Source organism: Nyctereutes procyonoides, unplaced genomic scaffold, assembly GCF_905146905.1.
Source record: "Nyctereutes procyonoides isolate TBG_1078 unplaced genomic scaffold, NYPRO_anot_genome, whole genome shotgun sequence".
Lineage (NCBI taxonomy): Eukaryota > Metazoa > Chordata > Mammalia > Carnivora > Canidae > Nyctereutes > Nyctereutes procyonoides.
The window spans coordinates 1,618,070-1,638,296 of NW_026575028.1; the positions used below are offsets into that span (position 1 = coordinate 1,618,070).

A 20,227-nucleotide genomic window follows, 5' to 3' on the forward strand; every position below is an offset into this window, starting at 1 on the left:
CTGAGGCCTTGAGAAATACATTGAATTTTAAAGGACTAGGGGCCTTTGGAACAAGGCACCTTAAATGCCTTTGCTAGGTTTACTGACTTATTTCAAGGCATTTATTTGTTCAGTTACTCTTTTGTTTATCCTGGTGTGAACAGAAGCAGCAAGATCTCTTACAGCTGCATCCTCACTCTGAGTCCTCAGGAGCCGGATCTATGCCTGGCAAATACTCCAACAACTTTAGTGCTTCTCATGTTACCCAAATATCCTTTGGAGTTAATGTGGCCAAAGTGTGTCATTCATTGGCTATGCAAAAAAAGACAACAAAGAAAACCTCTAAAACAGTTTGAAACAACCTTTATAAGTCATCCAGATGCCCAGATACAAGGAAATAACTTCTAAATGGTCTTGATTTGCTCTTGCTATTTCCTGCAGAAAGACCATACACTCACATGAGATAACCAGCAGTAAGTGCTCTGGAAGAGTCCAGAAGGACCTGTGTCTTCACTGGGATGGCACAAATGGTGCCAATCAAAAATAGGTTCCTGGGATATGAGCCTAATGACATACTGTAGCCTGTTGGAACACCAAGGGAATAAAAATTCAAGGTGGTCACCACATGACCACTCTTCAGGCTCAGAGAAACAACAAATTAGCTCAGAGAAGCCAGCTTGTTCTGATGTAGAATCTGCTGTAAAGGTGCTCTCCTTTCATAAAATAGATAAGTGGTTGGAACTTCATCAACTGTGTCTTAATAAACTATGTTTCACATAGCACATGTATAAATATTTCACAGAGGATCTTTTGATAAAGTTACTAATTCTTAGATAAGGAGATCATCACTTCCAAATTTTATTTTATGATACTTTACATTGCCTTTTTTTAAAGGCTATATTGATCTTGCTTTATCTTATGCTACAGTAGAATAGCATGTTTGGGGAAGGTGTGTTTGGTTCTACTTATGCCACCAGAACCTTGGCTCTTCATAGTTCTGTCTTCTCCTCATCCACCCACCTCAATAGGCCTGTTTCCTGGGGCCCTGGATGAAGCCCACCATAGAGGTGAGAGCGAGCATCCATAGTACCTTGTATTTCAGCTGCGCCCCCACCCCCATGTCCATGTGCTGCTTGCAGGCAAACTGGACTAAACCCTGCTCAGGGACACAGCCGGGGAACTGCCTGAAGAGCTGTCTTGTCAGACAGATGCAGCTGGAGATGGAATAAAAGACCTTAAGCAGGGGAATCTCTTTGGCCGCACAGAGGACTCTGAGTTCCATTAAAAGCACTCAGATTCTACTCTCTCTCTCTCCTCTCTCTCTCTCTCTCTTGTGTGTGTGTGTGTGTGTGATTGTTCCTAAGTGAGAGCTCTTTTCACTTTGGAGAAAGTCTGGATTCAAAGTGATTTTTAATGGATCCTCTCATCTTGCCTAGTGCCCAGTGCCATTGTGACCAAATCAAAAAGGGATACAAATACAGAAGGAAAAGGAGGCACGTGTTGGTGGATGGTGAGGCGTGAAGGTATAAAGGTATATATATATATATAAAGGTAGTTATACTTACCCTACAACCACAATTATAAAATCTAGTAAATTCCAACCATTGCGGAGGTAAGCGTTGGGGTGAAAGAGAAGTCCATAGGCTATTACTTTTAAAAATGCTTCCACAGTAAAAATTATGAGAAAGAGATATTCCACTCGTTCCTAGGAAACAAAAACAGAGGGAGAGAAAAATAAAGTCAATGGGATTGGAGATCTGTAAAGTTCTGAAATAGCAGATCTCACAAGCAGGTGGAGGAGAGTGTGTTGCCCCCTCTGTGGCAGGATCTAGGGGAACACTGGGTAGGACCCTCAAGCCAGATTACCAACTTCACAGTCTGTTCCAAACTTAGAGCTCCACTTCATTGCGCATTAAGGGTTTTTTTAGTCTTCAAATGTCCCCTGTTAAAATGCAAGTGTTAGGGTGGTAGAAGAGTTACACATTTTAGAGCAATATCTTATGTAGTTAATCAGTAAATACTGTTGGCAAATTGAATTCAGATAAAATATTTTTAAAAATTCGCACACACACAAAATCAGTGGATGTTTCATTGTACCTTCTCAGAAGAGAAGTCAGAATGTCTTGATCTAGAGGGAAATGATGCCAGGACAGAGGAGTATAGTGCTCAGAAAAGAGGGGACAGTACTACAGGAAAAAGTGCACCATAACCTTGAGGTAACAAACCCTGAAGATAACAGAAACCATTTTGGGGGAAGGTACTAACCACATTCTCCAAAATGATAGACCAGAAATATGGCCGCAAAGAAGTTGAGGCATTGAAAATCTCCCACAGCAGGTGAAACACAGGCAATCTGCTCATATACACTGACCCTGGACCTGAAGTCTGTCTCTTTCTTGAGAAAATAAAAATCTTTGTCCAAAGACATACACTTGTCCAAAGACAGAGGAAGATCAGCATTTCCAGGATGGAGGCAGGCACTGAGGTGGGGCAGTGAAGAGAAAAGGCACATCTCTTTTCTCAAGGGGTGGAAGGTAGTGTTTTTCCTCCTTCTGCCACCTTGAGGAAGACTTGGCATTTAAGGATGAAACTGCTGTCCCTGGGAGCCCACACTTAACAGGACAAACTTGTTGGCTCAATTAGAGCGAGCCGACTCTGTGCTGATTCACTTGGCTTCCCTCACCACTAATTGCTTTCTCCCGCAACCTTATTCCCAGTGCAGAGCCTTAATAGTCCCCACCAGGCGAAGTCTGCCTGGATGCCTACCTGCTCCACTGCTCACCTTTGCAGGAGCCTCAGCCCATCTCTCACTGGAGCCACAAAACACTAGTCCACATGGCATTCGGCCACAGATCCTCCAAGCAGGACACGCCCAATCACAGCCCCCAGGAGGCAGCAGGCTCAGAACTCCTGAACCTAACTTCCCATCCTGTTGGGTCAGATGGAGCTCATGGAAGACCTCCAGGTCATACCCACACTGTGGAGACAGGGCATCACCTGATCCCAGCCTAGATTGCTGGAAAGGTGCTCCAAGACTGGGGGCATTGGAGCCTGATGGGGAGCTCTGTGGGGAGAGGTCAGCCCACACAGAAGCCTGTGCTCCTATCCATTCTTTCCTGATTTTCTAGACCTGGAATAAGTGCTCATCTCACCATGCCCATCTCAAGGTGAAGCAGTTTGAGAATGCAAAGTAAATAAATGCAGAATTCTGGGCCCTACCCAGACCTATTGAAGCAGGTCTCCCAGCTATGGAGCCAGGAAAAGTGCATTGCAGACAATTTCAGGCATTTCTGAGGCACCCTAAAGTTTAAGAACCACTGATCCATGTACCGATGAAGACCCTGATCAGGCAGGAGCTGTGGGAAGGGAATAGAGAGACCAGCATTAACTAGCACCTCAGAGGCAAGCTTATCTTTTACTCACTACCCATTACAGAATCATAAAGTTGGTCTGGGCACATGGCTGCCTGGGGTGGGGGAGCATGACCCAGGAACAATTAGTATTATGTGGGAACCTCTAGTCTTTAAAAATTAGGTGATGTAAAAAAAAATTAGGTGATGTTGGGTTAAAGTGTCCATCATTGAAAGGGAAAGCATGTTACAAAAGGGTATAGTGCAACCTGAGGGAACTTATGGAAAGTGTGTGTGTGGAGAACGTTAGGTAATGCTGGCATCTGATCAGCTGGAGTGAAAACAATGGGGCTGGAGAGGTGGCCAGGAGTAAGATGACCAGGGGCTTTGTGGCTACATCTGGGTGCTTGGATTCTATTCTGAGGAGATCGTGAATGATGGACATTCATCATACAGTAGTCTGTCATGGACCTAGAGAGCGAGGGTGGTGATGGGATTGGAGGGAGTCAGGGTGGTGACCCATGCAGAGATCATGGAGGCTTGAGCCAAGATAGACATCAGGATTGGTGAAAACTAGGTGGGTCTGAGAGATAGAAAGGATGTGATTTGGTTTCTGGTTGCATGTAGGGGTTGGGGGAAGAGGCGGCAAAAGAACTACTGCCCCCCTCCCTGAGTTTTCTAACTTGGGTGACTCTGGATGGTGATGCCTCTCACTGCAGGGGGAGACTTCGGGGGAGGGACATCAGTTCCAGGTTTGCTGAATTAAAGCATTTGTGGGACATTCAGTCAGGGCTACTGGTGATCAGGTATAGAGGGTTTTGGGGGAGTTCAGCTTGCAGGGGGGGGGGGGGGGCTAAAGTAGGTTGCCCTGGTACAACATGCCTAAAAAGAGGAGAGATGAGGCCGGAATCCCTCTACATGAGGGGCAATCTCATCCCCTGGAAACCACTTTCATATTATAGGAATGTACTTCCTTAGCAGAAGTTATAGGATCCTGCTTAAAGCCATTGGGTCAGAGAGAGAGAATTTTGGAGGGTATCTAATTAACCACTTCACAATCTAGAAGAAATGTATGCATTTCTGGAAAACCACAAATTACCAAAACTGGAACAGGAAGAAATAGAAAACCTGAACAGGCCAATAACCAGGGAGGAAATTGAAGCAGTCATCAAAAACCTCCCAAGACACAAAAGTCCAGGGCCAGATGGCTTCCCAGGGGAATTCTATCAAACGTTTAAAGAAGAAACAAAACCTATTCTACTAAAGCTGTTCCAAAAGATAGAAAAGGATGCAATACTTCCAAACTCATTTTATGAGGCCAGCATCACCTTAATTCCAAAACCAGACAAAGGCCCCACCAAAAAGGAGAATTATAGGCCAATATCCCCGATGAGCACAAATGCAAAAATTATCAACAAGATACTAGCCAATAGGATCCAACAGTACATTAAGAAGATTATTCACCATGACCAAGTGGAATTTATCCCTGGGATGCAAGGTTGGTTCAACACTTGTAAAACAATCAACGTGATAGATCATAGCAACAAGAGAAAAAACAAGAACCATATGATTCTCTCAATAGATGCAGAGAAAGCATTTGACAAAATACAGCATCCATTCCTGATCAAAGCTCTTCGGAGTGTAGGGATAGAGGGAACATTCCTCAGCATCGTAAAAGCCATCTATGAAAAGCCCACAGCAAATATCATTCTCAATTGGGAAACACTGGGAGCCTTTCCCCTAAGATCAGGAACACGACAGGGATGTCCACTCTCACCACTGCTATTCAACATAGTACTAGAAGTCCTAGCCTCAGCAATCAGGCAACAAAAAGAAATAAAAGGCATTCAAATTGGCAAAGAAGAAGTCACACTCTCCCTCTTTGCAGATGACATGATACTGTACATAGAAAACCCAAAAGACTCCACCCCAAGATTGCTAGAACTCATACAGCAATTCAGCAATGTGGCAGGATACAAAATCAATGCCCAGAAATCAGTGGCATTTCTATACACTAACAATGAGACTGAAGAAAGAGAAATTAAGGAATTAATTCCATTTACAATTATACCCAAAAGCATAAGATAACTAGAAATAAACCTAACCAAAGAGGTAAAAGGATCTATACCCTAAAAACTACAGAAAACTTCTGAAAGAAATTGGGGAAGACACAAAGAGATGGAAAAATATTCCATGCTCATGGATTGGAAGAATTAATATTGTGAAAATGTCAATGCTACGGCAATTTACACATTCAATGCAATCCCTATCAAAATACCATGGACTTTCTTCAGAGACTTAGAACAAATTTGGAGTGGAACAAAGATTTGTGTGGAATCAGAAAAGAGCCCGAATAGCCAGGGGAGTATTGAAAAAGAAAACCATATCTGGGGGCATCACAATGCCAGATTTCAGGTTGTACTACAAAGCTGTGGCCATCAAGACAGTGTGGTACTGGCACAAAAACAGACACATAGATCAATGGAACAGAATAGAGAACCCAGAAGTGGACCCTCAACTTTATGGTAAACTAATGTTCAACAAAGCAGGAAAGACTATTCACTGGAAAAAGGACAGTCTCTTCAATAAATGGTGCTGGGAAAACTGGACATGCACATGCAGAAGAATGAAACTAGACCACTCTCTTGCACCATACACAAAGATAAACTCAAAATGGATGAAAGATCTAAATGTGAGACAAGATTCCATCAAAATCCTAGAGGAGAACACAGACAACAAACACCGTTTTTGAACTTGGCCACAGCAACGTCTTGCAAGAGACATCTATGAAGGCAAGGGAAACAAAAGCAAAAATGAACTATTGGACTTAATCAGGATAAAAAGCCTCTCTGCAGAGCAAAAGAAACAGTCAACAAAATTAAAAAACAACCTACAGAATGGGAGAAGATATTTGCTAATGACATAGCAGATAAAGGGCTAGTATCCAAGATCTATAAAGAACTTATTAAACTCAACAGCAAAAACAAACAAACAAACAAACAAACAAACAATCCAATCATGAAATGGGCAAAAGACATGAAGAGAAATTTCACAGAGGAAGACATAGACATGGCCAACAAGTACATGAGAAAATGCTCCACATCACTGGCCATCAGGGAAATACAAATCAGAACCACAATGAGATACCACTTCATCAACAAGACAGGAAACAACAAATGTTGGAGAGGATGTGGAGAAAGGGGAACCCTCTTGTAATGTTGGTGGGAATGTGAACTGGTGCAGCCACTCTGGAAAACTGTGTGGAGGTTCCTCAAAGAGTTAAAAATAGAGCTACCTCCTACCCAGAAATTGCACTACTGTGGATTTACCCCAAATATATAGATGCAGTGAAACACTGAGACACCTGCACCCCAATGTTTATAGCAGCAGTGTCCCCAGTAGCCAAACTGTGGAAGGAGCCTCAGTGTCCATCAAAAGATGAATGGATAAAGAAGATGTGGCCTACATATTCAATGGAATATTACTCAGCCATCAGAAGAGATGAATACCCAACCATTTGCTTCGACATGGATGGAACTGGAGGGTATTATGCTGAGTAAAGTAAGTCAATCGGAGAAGGACAAACATTATATGGTCTCATTCACTCGAATATAAAAAATAGTGAAAGGGATTATAGGGGAAAGGAGGGGAACTGAGCGGGAAAAATTAGAGAGGGTAACAGAACATGAGAGACTCCTAACTCTGGGAAACAAACAAGGGGTAGTGGAAGGGGAGGTGGGCAGGGGGATGGGGTGACTGGGTGATGGGCACTGAGGGGGGCACTTGGGATGAGCACTGGGTGTTATATGTTGGCAAATCAAACTCCAATAAAAAATGTACAAAAAAATTAACCTATTCACTTGAAAAACCAGTATGCTGATAAGATACCAAGGCCAGGGAGGCATATGCAGAAGATAGGAAACCAGAGGGCCAAGGGTCCATTCATTTGTCTTGCCTTCCTGGTGTCAACAGAATGTTTCTCACTGGGCCTCGCTTATCCCCAAAGACACAACTGGGTCAGAGTCCTCATACTAAGTTGTTTAAGGATCTGATATAGAACTGAAAAGGGTTCAGAGGACCAGTAAGATGGAGTCTGGATAAAGAATCCTGAGAAGGGGCAGATGCCTATTGCTGTAGTGTCTGGAACACATTTATCTGTGCTGCTAATTGAGGGAGTGTGCTGATGGTCCTATTGTATTCATTCTGACCTTAGAGAGATGAATACCCTACAGTTAACCCCACCCCACCCCCACAAACCCAAGACAGATACAAACAAAAACTTTAACAAGTGAAACAGCTTGGTTGATCCTTTCAAAACATATGTTGTGTTGCCACAGAACACCTGAGGGTGAAAATGAATGGCGTGGAGAAATGAAAAAGTTTGTCCAAGACCATTCTGTTGCTGCGCTGATGTCTTGGCACCTCTAGTCCTGTGAATACACACTCCTTCACAGCCCTCCTCCTGCCTAAGTTCTCAGGCCAGAGCTGTGTGCTCTCCTGAATTGCGAGGGGGCCACAGAACTCTTTGAGAATGCACAAAATTCAGTCTGTGAATGGCCCTTTTTTTCTGTGATTTTGGGAACTCATGAACTTTGCAAGCCAACCTGGAACAGACTAAGGTTCCCATTCCTGCAGTTCTGGGTTGAGGCTGGAAAGGTTACAGGGGGCATAAACACCTGCAGAAAAGAGGATGTTCAAGGCTGGAATGGGAATACACTGAAATGGAGTCTTTTTGTGGCTCTTGGAGATCCTCCCCAAATCACAGGTGAAGCCCTACCTGCCTGGGGCAGGTGTGTTGACTTTGGCCTCTCAGACTCTCCTGTCTTCCTTCCTTCCTGTCACCTTCTATCCACAGCTATTTCTCCTTACTGCTTCCTTTCCATTTTCATCTTCTTCTCCCTTCCTTTCCTCTTTCCCTGCTTACTTTTCAGCATTACTGCTGGCAGCTGGCACCCATGGCAACACTCATGTCTAAAATATTTAGTAAAATATTGTGGAGAGAGCCTCAGATTCCAGGAACCATGATGCCTTCTAAACATTTGTAGAACTAATAGACACTGATGAGTACAGTGTCTATTTTAGTTTTCCATTTATTTTTTCATGTACACATATCCCACCTTTCAACTATATTATACGCTCCTATAGGACAGAGATTTTAATATCTTTTGATGGTAATAATCTTGATTTTGGTACCCCTGGCGGTGTATCTTTGGGCAAGTCACTTTACTTCTCTGGGTCTATCTCCTCATCTATAAAAGAACTAGGCAAGCATTAAAAAAAAAAAAATGCAGCACTGCAGAGAGCCCTAGGCTTCCACAGTGCTTCTTTGGGGGCAGTTACAAGTTAGGGAAGGCTGAGAAAGTGAGGCTTTGCTCACTAACCCCCTTGCTACCTTGAACCAGAGAAGTACCATTTGAACCTACATGCTAAGTTGTCCAAAGATCCTAACACAGTTCAAAAAGTCCAGAGAACCAATATGATGGGGTGTGGACACTCTATGCAAGATAAAAAAGTAGCCATCTCTGACTAGTCTGGAAGACTTTTATTGGCTTAATATGCTGGTTTCTGCATAAGATTTTGTTTGAGAAGAGGAATCACTGCTTTTTGTTTTGTTTTGTTTTTCTTGGAATTTTGAACACCAATTCCAAAGTGGTAGAGGACTTCCAAAGTCTCTTCAATGCCAATCCCTGGTATGTGTGCAGTTCTGCCTTAAGGCACAGTCAGATTCCAAGACATGGAAAGGAACAAAGAGTTCTTCTCCTCATTTTTCTGAGGATCACTATAAATACAAATAGATTTTTATAATAAAAAAAGTTCTTCAGTAAGGAGATCATTAATATTTGGGCTTTAGAGAACACGGACTCCTTGTGAGCAGAAGCTATGCCAGGGTACAGCTCCTTAGACAAGGACAACTACAGCCTGCCATGTCTATACATATGTGATGTTTCTGTGCACATGTGAGCACACACACACACACACAGCACAGTGGAGTAATAACCACCATCTGCATTGAGCACTATATAGCTTATACTTGCTATATAACAGACCAAGGTGTGAGAATTAGTAAGAAGAGAGCCTGTGTGTATTCATTTAAATTTATGCAAGTGTATTTATTGAAGATGCCAAGATTTCTACACCAAACAGAATTGATGAGAAGCCCAGTCATACAATTCCATCTCAGTACAAGGTGCAAAGACAAGAAATGCAATAATAATGTGTCAAATAGCACCTTGTATTCCAGATTGTTTCATAATTTAAGTACCATTCAACCTGACCTCTAAATACAGCCTCCTGACTATCTCAAATGAAGGGAGATGAAGAAACTGGAATACCTTAGTTCCTCACTTTTGAATTCTTCTCTTGGTCCTTCATTCCTTCATTCAGTAGGTCACAAACATTTCCTGAGGCTCTGCTCTGCCCCACACCACTTGCTGTGCTGCAAGTGTCTCTTAGGACACTGAGGGACTTGGCAGAAAATAAGAAGCTGGAAGGACTTCATACAAGGACACATATCCCAAGCTCCTCATTATATAGAAGTAAGAGAACTTGTCCAAGGCCACATATCCACCCCATGGATGAGTGGTTGTGTTTCCTGAGGGCTGGTCTGGTGCTGTTTCTGCTGTAGCACAGTCTCTCTGTCTGTGGCCTGACTGAAATCCTGGATTACTGTGCCCATCGGGGGCTGCTGGGCAGTAAAGGGCTACTTATATGGTGTGGCTGGAAGGGTGGCATCTGGAAGATCACTCGATCTTCTTCTCTTCTGGTGTCTCTACTGATGCCTGGAATTCAGCCATGAAGAAGCCTTTTTTCCATCAGTGGAGGAATGATATTCACACAATGGAATATTAAGCCATAAAAAAGAATGAAACTCTGATCAGCAACAACATGGATGAGCTTTGAAAACATGATGCTAAGTGAAAGAAGGCAGTCACAAAAGGACAAATATTATAGGACTCCAGTTATATGAAGAGTCTAGAATGGGCAAATTCACAGAGACAGGGAGTACAGTAGAGGTGACCAGGAGCTGGAGGGAGGGAGGAACTGTTTCAGGGCATGACAAACTTTGGAAGTAGACAGTGGTGATGGCTGCACAGCATCTACAGTATAATTAGTACCCCTGAAGTGTACACTTAAAAATGGTTAGGATGGCAAATTTCATGTTATATAGAGTTTACCGGAGTGAAAAAAAGGGAAGCATTCCTTTGGATCTTAAAGGCTTTCCAACTTTTAGGGGTCTCCATCTAATGTATATGACATCATGTTTAGCCTATATCAGCCCTCACCTTAACGGACTAATGCATCAGCAAGTTGACAGCATAATCTTCTGTGAAACCCTGGACAGATGCCTGGGGCACCTGGATTGGGAAGAAGGGAGCTGGGAAGGGACATTGGAGGTCTCTGAAGACAACTGCTTCAATTTCACAATTTTTGGAGGGTAGGTCCTTCTGAAGAGCCTTATTTAGAAGGTTTCTGATGGTTCAAATGGTCTGGCCTCAAGACTCAGGACTTTTAGTAAAGGAAGAAGGGACAGGACAAACAATTTAATGGCCTAAGAGTAAAGCAGCTTTGAGAAAACATGTTTCACCTATTTATTGAGGGCAAGAAGCAACTGAACCTGAGTGAGTTGAGAAGTATGCCAGTGTCATTGGTTTTACAGTAGCTCAGTTTAAAAAAAAAAAAAAAAACTCTCCTCCAAATTGACTGTTTCTCCATGCTTATCCATGATGCTAATGTGAAGTGACTTAGCCACTTACTAATTTCTCAAGTTCACGTCTTCCTTTCTGGAGGCTGGCCTTGCCTTGGCTGCCCTAGCACAGTGGCACCTGCCTCAGATCCAGAGTGCCAAGCCGGCCACCACAGATGTTGGAGTATGGGCCTGTCTGCTCCTCCTGAACCCTCACTGCCCCTGCCTCCAAGATGGCACCTCTGTCCATCCCTGGGTCCCTTCCCAGTCTGGGTTTCTCAGTGTAAACTCCCATAGGGCAGAGACTGGCCTGCTTAAGTTCTTTATCTGATGTCCAGCATGTGGTTGGTACAGAGGGAACAGTCAATGTTTATTACATGTTGCCTGCGTCACCCTTGTGGAATGCCCAAAAGGCACATTGGCCAGCCTCCTGTGCACAGCAGAAGATCCTTCCAGTTGACCTCTTCCACCTCAGGCTACCATTTCCTTCTAAGGTGGCCCGTCCTTCACCGGGCAGCTCTGGCTGTCAGAATATGGCCAGCCTCTTCCTCTCTAAGGAGTTCACTCTGGCTCAGGGATATTATCTTTTCTTTGGGGGTAATGGAGTGGAAAGAGTGACAGATTTTACCAATCATCATCCCAATAGTTCATTTTTGCTTTTGTTTCTTTTGTTTTCGTGGATGTATCTTGCAAGAAGTTACTGTGGCCAAGTTCAAAAAGGGTGTTGCCTGTGTTCTCCTCTAGGATTTTGATGGAGTCTTGTCTCACATTTAAATCTTTCATCCATTTTGAGTTTATCTTTGTGTATGGTGCAAGAGAGTGGTCTAGTTTCATTCTTCTGCATGTGGATGACCAATTTTCCCAGCACCATTTATTGAAGAGACTGTCTTTCTTCCAGTGGATCGTCTTTCCTCCTTTGTCGAATATTAGTTGACCATAAAGTTCAGGGTCCATTTCTGGATTCTCTATTCTGTTCCATTGGTCTATGTGTCTGTTTTTGTGCCAGTACCACACTGTCTTGATGACCACAGCTTTGTAGTACAACCTGAAATCTGGCATTGTGATGCCCCCAGCTATGGTTTTCTTCAAATTGAGACCAGAAGAACTGTGGAACAGATCAATAGAACCAGGAGTTGGTTCTTTGAAAGAATTAATAAGATAGATAAACCATTAGCCAACCTTATTAAAAAGAAGAGAGAGAAGACTCAAATTAATAAAATCATGAGTGAGAAAGGAGAGATCACTACCAACACCAAGGAAATACAAAACGATTTTAAAAACATATTATGAACAGCTCTACGCCAATAAATTAGGCAATCTAGAAGAAATGGACGCATTCCTGGAAAGCCACAAACTACCAAAACTGGAGCAGGAAGAAATAGAAAACCTGAACAGGCCAATAACCAGGGAGGAAATTGAAGCAGTCATCAAAAACCTCCCAAGACACAAGAGTCCAGGGCCAGATGGCTTCCCAGGGGAATTCTATCAAACGTTTAAAGAAGAAATCATACCTATTCTACTAAAGCTGTTTGGAAAGATAGAAAGAGATGGAGTACTTCCAAACTCATTCTATGAGGCCAGCATCACCTTAATTCCAAAACCAGACAAAGACCCCACCAAAAAGGAGAATTACAGACCAATATCCCTGATGAACATGGATGCAAAAATTCTCAACAAGATACTAGCCAATAGGATCCAACAACACATTAAGAAAATTATTCACCATGACCAAGTAGGATTTATCCCCGGGATGCAAGGCTGGTTCAACACTCGTAAAACAATCAATGTGATTCATCATATCAGCAAGAGAAAAACCAAGAACCATATGATCCTCTCATTAGATGCAGAGAAAGCATTTGACAAAATACAGCATCCATTCCTGATCAAAACTCTTCAGAGTGTAGGGATAGAGGGAACTTTCCTCGATATCTTAAAAGCCATCTACGAAAAGCCCACAGCAAATATCATTCTCAATGGGGAAGCACTGGGAGCCTTTCCCCTAAGATCAGGAACCAGACAGGGATGTCCACTCTCGCCACTGCTATTCAACATAGTATTGGAAGTCCTTGCCTCAGCAATCAGACAACAAAAAGACATTAAAGGCATTCAAATTGGCAAAGAAGAAGTCAAACTCTCCCTCTTCGCCGATGACATGATACTCTACATAGAAAACCCAAAAGCCTCCACCCCAAGATTGCTAGAACTCATACAGCAATTTGGTAGCGTGGCAGGATACAAAATCAATGCCCAAACTTTGGTTTCTTAGCAGTAAAGTAGAAATACTGGTAATTATGAGAATTAGAAACCAGTCATCACTTACATGGTAGTTTGTGTCATTACTGCCATCCTAGCACCTGCACACAGTAGGTGTTCTGCACACATTCATGGAGTGGACACCCCTGCTCCAGGGGACTTTGAATGTCCTCCCCTGATGTTCTAGCTCTGCTTATTCCCATGACACCCTGCTGGACAACTGGAGTAGTGAGTAGCACCAGCTCTGCTGCCTCTCCCTGTCTCCTCTCCTGCCCCGATCTCAAAGTAGGTAGCACAACTCACTTCTGTGCCTCTTTGGGTCTTCTTGACTTCAACAAAAACTAAAGACTTAGTCCTTATATCTGCTTTCTATTATCAAAGCAATTTAAATAAAATGAAGCCAAAAACTTCTCTGTATCCTGTTTGCTGGGTTCCATGTGTTCCAAAGGTCTTTGCTTCGCTGTCTCCTTAGTCCTTAGATCTACAGTAATAGGTTCCATTCTGGCTAAAGAAACTCCCAAACCCATAGCTGTGAGCATTTCCCTTGTGTCTCTGGGAACTTGACAACTCTCTGCCTCTTGAAGTGACTTACTTCAGTTATGGCAGACAAAGGTGAAGGATATCAGTGCTCTTCAGGAGTGGAGGTATCCATGGGTTTAGAAGGTTTGCTAACCATGTCATAATCACCAGTGATAACTCACTGGGTAGTACTTCGCAGTTTGGACACTTTCCCAAAAATTTTTATGTTGAGTCTCATGACCTCTTTGTGAAACAGAAAGAGCAGATACTCTCTCCCCTTATTCCTCTTACTCTCACTTTCCTTTCCTCCTCACACCACCACCACTACTATCATCAGCACTGCCATCACCACCACCACCACCTGTACCATGCTCACCATCACCATTACCACTAATACCTCTGCCACCTCCACAACCACCATCATCACCATCATCATCACCACTGCCATCACCATCACCACCTGCACCATGATCACCACCTCCCCCATCATCACTATCATCACCATCTCCACTACCACTGCCACCATTTCTTCCTCTTCCACCACAGCTGCCATTAACTCCTGAATTTGAGCCTGGATGCTTTAGTTATAATATTCATGGTAACTCTGAGGGCAGCCCAGTAGCTCAGCGGTTTAGCGCCACCTTCAGCCCAGGGCATGATCCTGGAGACCTGGGATTGAGTCCCATGTCTGGCTCCCTGCTTCTCCCTCTGCCTGTGTCTCTGCCTCCCTCCCTGTGTCTCTCATGAATAAGTAAATAAAATATTTTAAAAAATAATAGTAACTCTGTATGATGGATTAAAAATATTATCTCTATTATATACATGAGAAAGCTTAGCAAAGGTATCTGGTAATTTTCCAAATAGCCCTGCAGTTAGTAGCCAGTAGAACCAGGACTCTAACTTTAATATTTTTTTTGTTTTGTTTGTGGTTATAGTGATAAATGGACCCCCACTCAGCTCTCAACTACTCCAGATCCATTTATCTGGCACCTCTGTGATAATAGGAAGTGCATAGGGCTTTATACTGAATTATTTTTGGCAAAACCTAGTAGTGTGAAGCAAGTGCTTGAGATGCATAGCCTGCTTGGCCCAGGGCACTCTGTATTCCCACTAACAATGTGAAGACATGTGCTCAAAATGCTGGGTATAGTATGGACCCCTGCACTCTCTTCCCACTCCTAACCAAACCTGGTCACTACTTGTGAGGAGCAATGTGGCCATAAACCATCCATTAGTCTAACCCAGTGAAGGCCAGTCTATTCTCTTCCATCCATTGGCTATGGAAGGGGCAAGTGACCCATCCCTGGCCAACGTGACATGAAGGGAAATTTTCTGGGATGCCCATAGAAAAGATTCCTCATTGATTAGAAGGGAGAGAGAGAGAGAGAGAGAGAGAGAGAGAGAGAGAGAGAGAGAGAGACATACATCCAAAAGAGCACTATAATCTCTTTTTTAGCTGGACATGCTCATGTCTGTATAGGAAGCCTGGAACCATGGCAACCATCTGGGGATCATGAGGATTTCTAGTTGAGGACAAGAGCAATATGCTGATGGCGGCAGACAGAAAAGGTGGAAAGAAGTGGAGTCTTGGATAAAGTCGTTGAATTAGTGAATCACCTTAACCAACTTTGGTGCCATCCTAGTTTGTGGCTTATTTTATGTGAGATAAAATTTCCTTATTGTAGAAACTATTTCAAGCTGAGTTTTCAAGTACTTGCATCTGCAAGCACCCTTACTGATAGGTTCTATTTGCTATCTCTACACATCATTCCTCGTTTAGCATCTTTATACCACTGCAGTTCCAGGGCTTCCACCCCTTATCAGCCATTTGGGTCCATTAGAACTAAGCTTAGCCTCCCCTAGCCAGGAAAAGCAAGAGCTTGTGAACACTAAGACAAATGCTCCTCTGTCTCCAGGTTAGCTCTCAGCCTGTGCGTGAGATGCTTATTTCAGATTATGGTCTCAGACTAGATCTAGAGAGCTCAGCCCAAATCCTCATCAGAGGGCAGCACATGTATCACTGTGTTTAGCCTTGTTTCAGCACAGGGTTGCCAAGACAAAGGATATGGCTGTGAGAAGCAGTAGCATTATTGTCCTGAGAGGTAGGGTGGAGGGGCACAGAGGATCCCCATCAACATCCCAGCACCAGAAGCCTGGAGATGGAGGATATGAATGCAGACCTGGCATTTCTCTCCCTAGTGGGGGATTGTTTGTTTGTTTTGTTTTGTTTTTCACCCTTAAATGATGAAGAAATTTCTGAGCAAGGAAATTCCTAGAACCTTACTTTTATCATGCCACACCTCTCCTCAGGCACTTAAAGGATTTTCTTACTGCTCATTCATTAGGCCCCAGCTTTTCTGCTTGAATCTTTCTCTTCTTACATATGTACCTTGTCTTTTCCCAACACCCACCACTCGAGTTAAGATGCTACTTTCCGGCATGACTAGCTCCATTCCAGCCTCTGTGGCTCCTTGCCTGGCATGTTCTTACTTCCTCTGGGGCCAGTTGGATTCCTTCTCCCATTGGAGGGTTGCTTTGACTTCTCTAGGGCTTTCAATCTTATTTTTCTCTGGGCCCTACAGACTTACGGGAATTCCTTATTTGGAATTTTTACATGTCTTTATGGCATGTTTTATACGTCTTCAGATTGTGGCAAGTGTCCTAGATGTCTCTTCCCCAATCAGGGGAGTGACTGCTCTGATTTGAGGGCAGGAACTATGTCACAGTTTCCCTCTGCCCCCCACAAATGCCTTATATAGGGCCAGAAACTGGGGGCTCAGAGATTCTTCCAGTGCAGTTAAAAGGACACCTAGAGGACATCAAGGTCAATTTTGTAGTCTTAGCCTCTTTCACATGCTTATGCTTTTTGCTTTATAATGTGCTTTCACATCTTCTTTATCTGCTCCCCAGACAGCCATGTGGGTCAGCAGGCTGTCTATCACCCACCCCATGGTGTGCAACTCCAAGGAGTAGAAAGAAAGGGTTCTTCCCCAGCAAAATACTCTTTGAGGCTGCAAAGAGTATTCGACTTTGTTCTGCCCTCCATGGGCTCACAGTCGGGCAAGGAGGCAGGAAGGATGGGTCTGATGGAGAGGAATTCTAGCATAGGGTCACATTTGCTACTTGCCGAAAGACTCCTGCAGGTAAGAAGCAGATGAAAAACGTGGAGAAAACGTGGGTTTCCAGGGGTTAGAGGCCAGCATATGGGGTGAGCTGAGCCAGAGGGGTGAGCCTGGGTGATTTCCCAGGTGAGGGGGTGATTTCCATATGGGAAGTGTAAGCTCCCACAGACACATAAAGAGAAGACCATTTTTGCTAGAGAGTTTCCATTGTGGGAGACAAAGCTGGAGAGACAGATAGGGTCTAAATTAAAGCAGGTCTCAAGTGACATGATAGCATCTGTGCTTCATACGAGGGATTTGTCCCTGAGATTTGAGGTCTGTGGTGACTTGGACTCATGATAGTGTGTGATCATGGGGTCATGTGTGCCAAGATGTGTTTTATGAAGACAAATGTGGAAAGCAATCTCTAGGCAGATTAGACTGAAGTTGGGATGCTCTGCAATAGTCCAAGAATGAGGGGGATCCCTGGGTGGCTCAGTGGTTTAGTGCCTACCTTCGGCCCAGGGTGTGATCCCGGGGTCACAGGATCGAGTCCCACATCAGGCTCCTGCGTGGAGCCTGCTTCTAAAAAAATTAAATAAAAAAATAAAATAAAATAGTCCAGGAATGAGGTGATGAGAATTTGAACCAGAGAAGGATGGAGCAGTAGAACAGGAAAGCAGTGACAGTTTCAGAAAACACTAGGATGGGAGGTGGACTGTGAGTGGACCATCAAGCATGCCACCAAACGTCATTCAGAATGATGGGAAGAACAAATATTGTGTGCTGCAATAGAGTCCCGAGCAGGAGCTGACCAGAGCTAGCAGAGTGGCCTGGGCATGTCACACCAGCTCTCTGGGCTGTGGTGTCTTTATTCACTGAATGCAAAGTTTGGCCAGATAATCTCCACTCCCCTTCCTGCTTCCAGCTGGAAGGCTACCCAGCATACGGGGAATTCCATCACACCGGCAAATTTGAGTTTTAAATTTTAGATCTCTCACAACTATTGCACCTTAGCCAAACTGTTTAAATGTCACATGCCTCCACTTACTTAGCTATAAAATGGAGATAGTATCTTTCTGTTGAGACTCTTTAAAGACTGAGGGGGAAAATGTACATTAACATGTTAAACAGGAAATACTTAAGAAATGTCTCCCTCCCCAATCCCGCTCCCCTCCCCATCATGGTTCTAGAATCCCATGGTATCTGAGAAGTGATACAGACACGATGAGGAGAAGCAAAAGCATCCAAGTGAAAATGTGCACAGGGGACTGGAGATGATAGATGGTGGGTCAGAGCTGAAAGTGTGGATTTGAGAAACCATCTTGCGGTCAAAGCTGTGATAGTTACATACAATCCATGATCAAACAACAGGGTGAAGTTGATGACAACAGAGGTGAAAGGTTCGAGAGGGGGATGCTAGCAAGGGGGTGGCCCAGAAAGGCATTTATCAAGACCAGCATCATTTTGCCATGTCCATGGATGTTTTGCATTTTATACTTAATACTTCTCTTTTAAATCACCTTGCTTTTCTTATATAGACATTTAGGAAGGAGACTTTTAATGTTATTTATTTTTTACTAGAAGTATCCCTGCTACCAAAAAAGGTGACAGTTAAAGAACTCTTAACGAACATGCCATACTTGGGGAAACACTACACTCAAGAGCTGTCCCTTGAAAGGAGTAGACTAACTTGACGTGGCTATCAGAAGCCATCAGAAGATAGGAGGATGGAAGCAGGACTCATCAGTAGACACAACAGGGAGGCCGATTTTGTCTCTTAGGAGAACTCCTTAGAGCTGGTATTCTCCAGTGGTGGGAAGGGGCTGTCTCCGGGCAAGTCACTTGTGTGTGTGCATTCGGGGACTAAGCCTCAGGTAGAGCTGGCCACATCTGTTCCAAGATCCCTCTGATGACCAATGGTACTTGATGCCATGAGGTGCTCTCACCTCTGTGATCAAAAAGGAAGAAATGGAAGTGAATGAATGGATGGATGCACCAAGGCAGAGAAAGGCTGTTTTCCACACAGGCATGGGTCCAGGTCAGCACACTGCTTTGGCAGTGTTGACTTGCTGTCTTTCCTCATCATGCACCTGGACTTGCCCAGGCCTGAGGCTGCTCTGGGTCTTGTTGCCTCACAAGAGCATCACCCCAAGAAGGCCAGCTCTGGCTGTGTGTCCACTGGATCCACCAGGCTGGATGCCTCTTCTACTTCAGCATCTCAGCCTACCTCTTGTGCTGAGACAGGCAAGTGGCACCATTATTCCAGGCTCCTTAAAAACCGACAGGCCAGGAAATGAAATGCCCACCAGCCGCAGCCTAGCCACACTTCCCATGTGGTTCAGAGACATTGGCATGCACATCAATTTCAGTGAATAGGAGCCATGGTCGGGCAGCCAGCTCCTTTGGTGCTGGGTGCCAGGTAACCAGGACCCTCCCTGTCTAAGTGGCCCCTGGCTCCTGCCCCAAAGGGAACACTCCCCTCACCCAGACTCTGTTTCTGCTTTTTTTGCCTCCTTAATGCTCTGGTTCTGTCCTGGTGGCTTGCTCAGAAGGCTTGGGAAGAGGACCATCAGGCTTTGTGGTGTACAGAATGCATCTGGGCATGAAACATCAGGCTGGAGGGAACCTGGAAGCTTTTGGGGTCCACTGCCTTCTTTTCCAGATGAGGATAGTAAGGAACAATGGGGGGTAAGGAGTTGCCCAAAGCCACAAAAGTTTTCTAATACAAATGACATGGTAATAACCCTCATTTGCATGATTTTTTAAAAAGCATATTGCATATATGCCTTTTCTGATCTATTCATACTTCCTCCGGCATCTAAACTTCCATAGCACTTCTGATAGGACCAGACCACCATGGGAGAAGAGTGTTTGCAGTAATATCCTGCCCTGCACTGTAGTGAATTGTGAGCACATGCTAGTTCCTTCATCAGATTATGGTGCTGGAGGTCAGGGTCTAGGATGCACCTGTGTGTGTATCAGCACACTCAAAACAATGGCAGAACCATAAGGACCTGATCTGTTGCTGGCTACCATGATTCCTGTGCACATCACTTTTCCTTTCTGGGCCTCAGTTTCTTTAGCTCTCATATGGAAATAATAAAATCTACCTCACAGGGATGTGGTGAATTTGAAATAAAGAAACATAAATAATATTTATTAAGGCCTTTTTGTAGTTGTCAAAGTGTTATACAAGTACCAGTTATTATGACTATAAAAATGAGCAAAAAAACATGACCTAGCATGTGAATTGAGCAGTAAGAAGTCCTAAGTTCTCAGTCAAGATTGAAGCAGACAGATGAGAAGCTCAAGCAGGAGCTCTATGAAGGCCCTAGAGT

At 43.9% G+C, this 20,227-nt stretch overlaps 1 protein-coding gene across 1 annotated transcript in view; it reads right to left on the reverse strand.

Moving 5' to 3' along the window:
- The window catches only part of CACNA1C (calcium voltage-gated channel subunit alpha1 C), a 754,651-nt gene that overhangs the window by 264,180 nt on the left and 470,244 nt on the right, over positions 1–20,227 (reverse strand). The window contains 1 exon segment of the mRNA XM_055315403.1: positions 1,545–1,684. Within this exon segment, the coding sequence (XP_055171378.1) occupies positions 1,545–1,684 (140 nt within the window).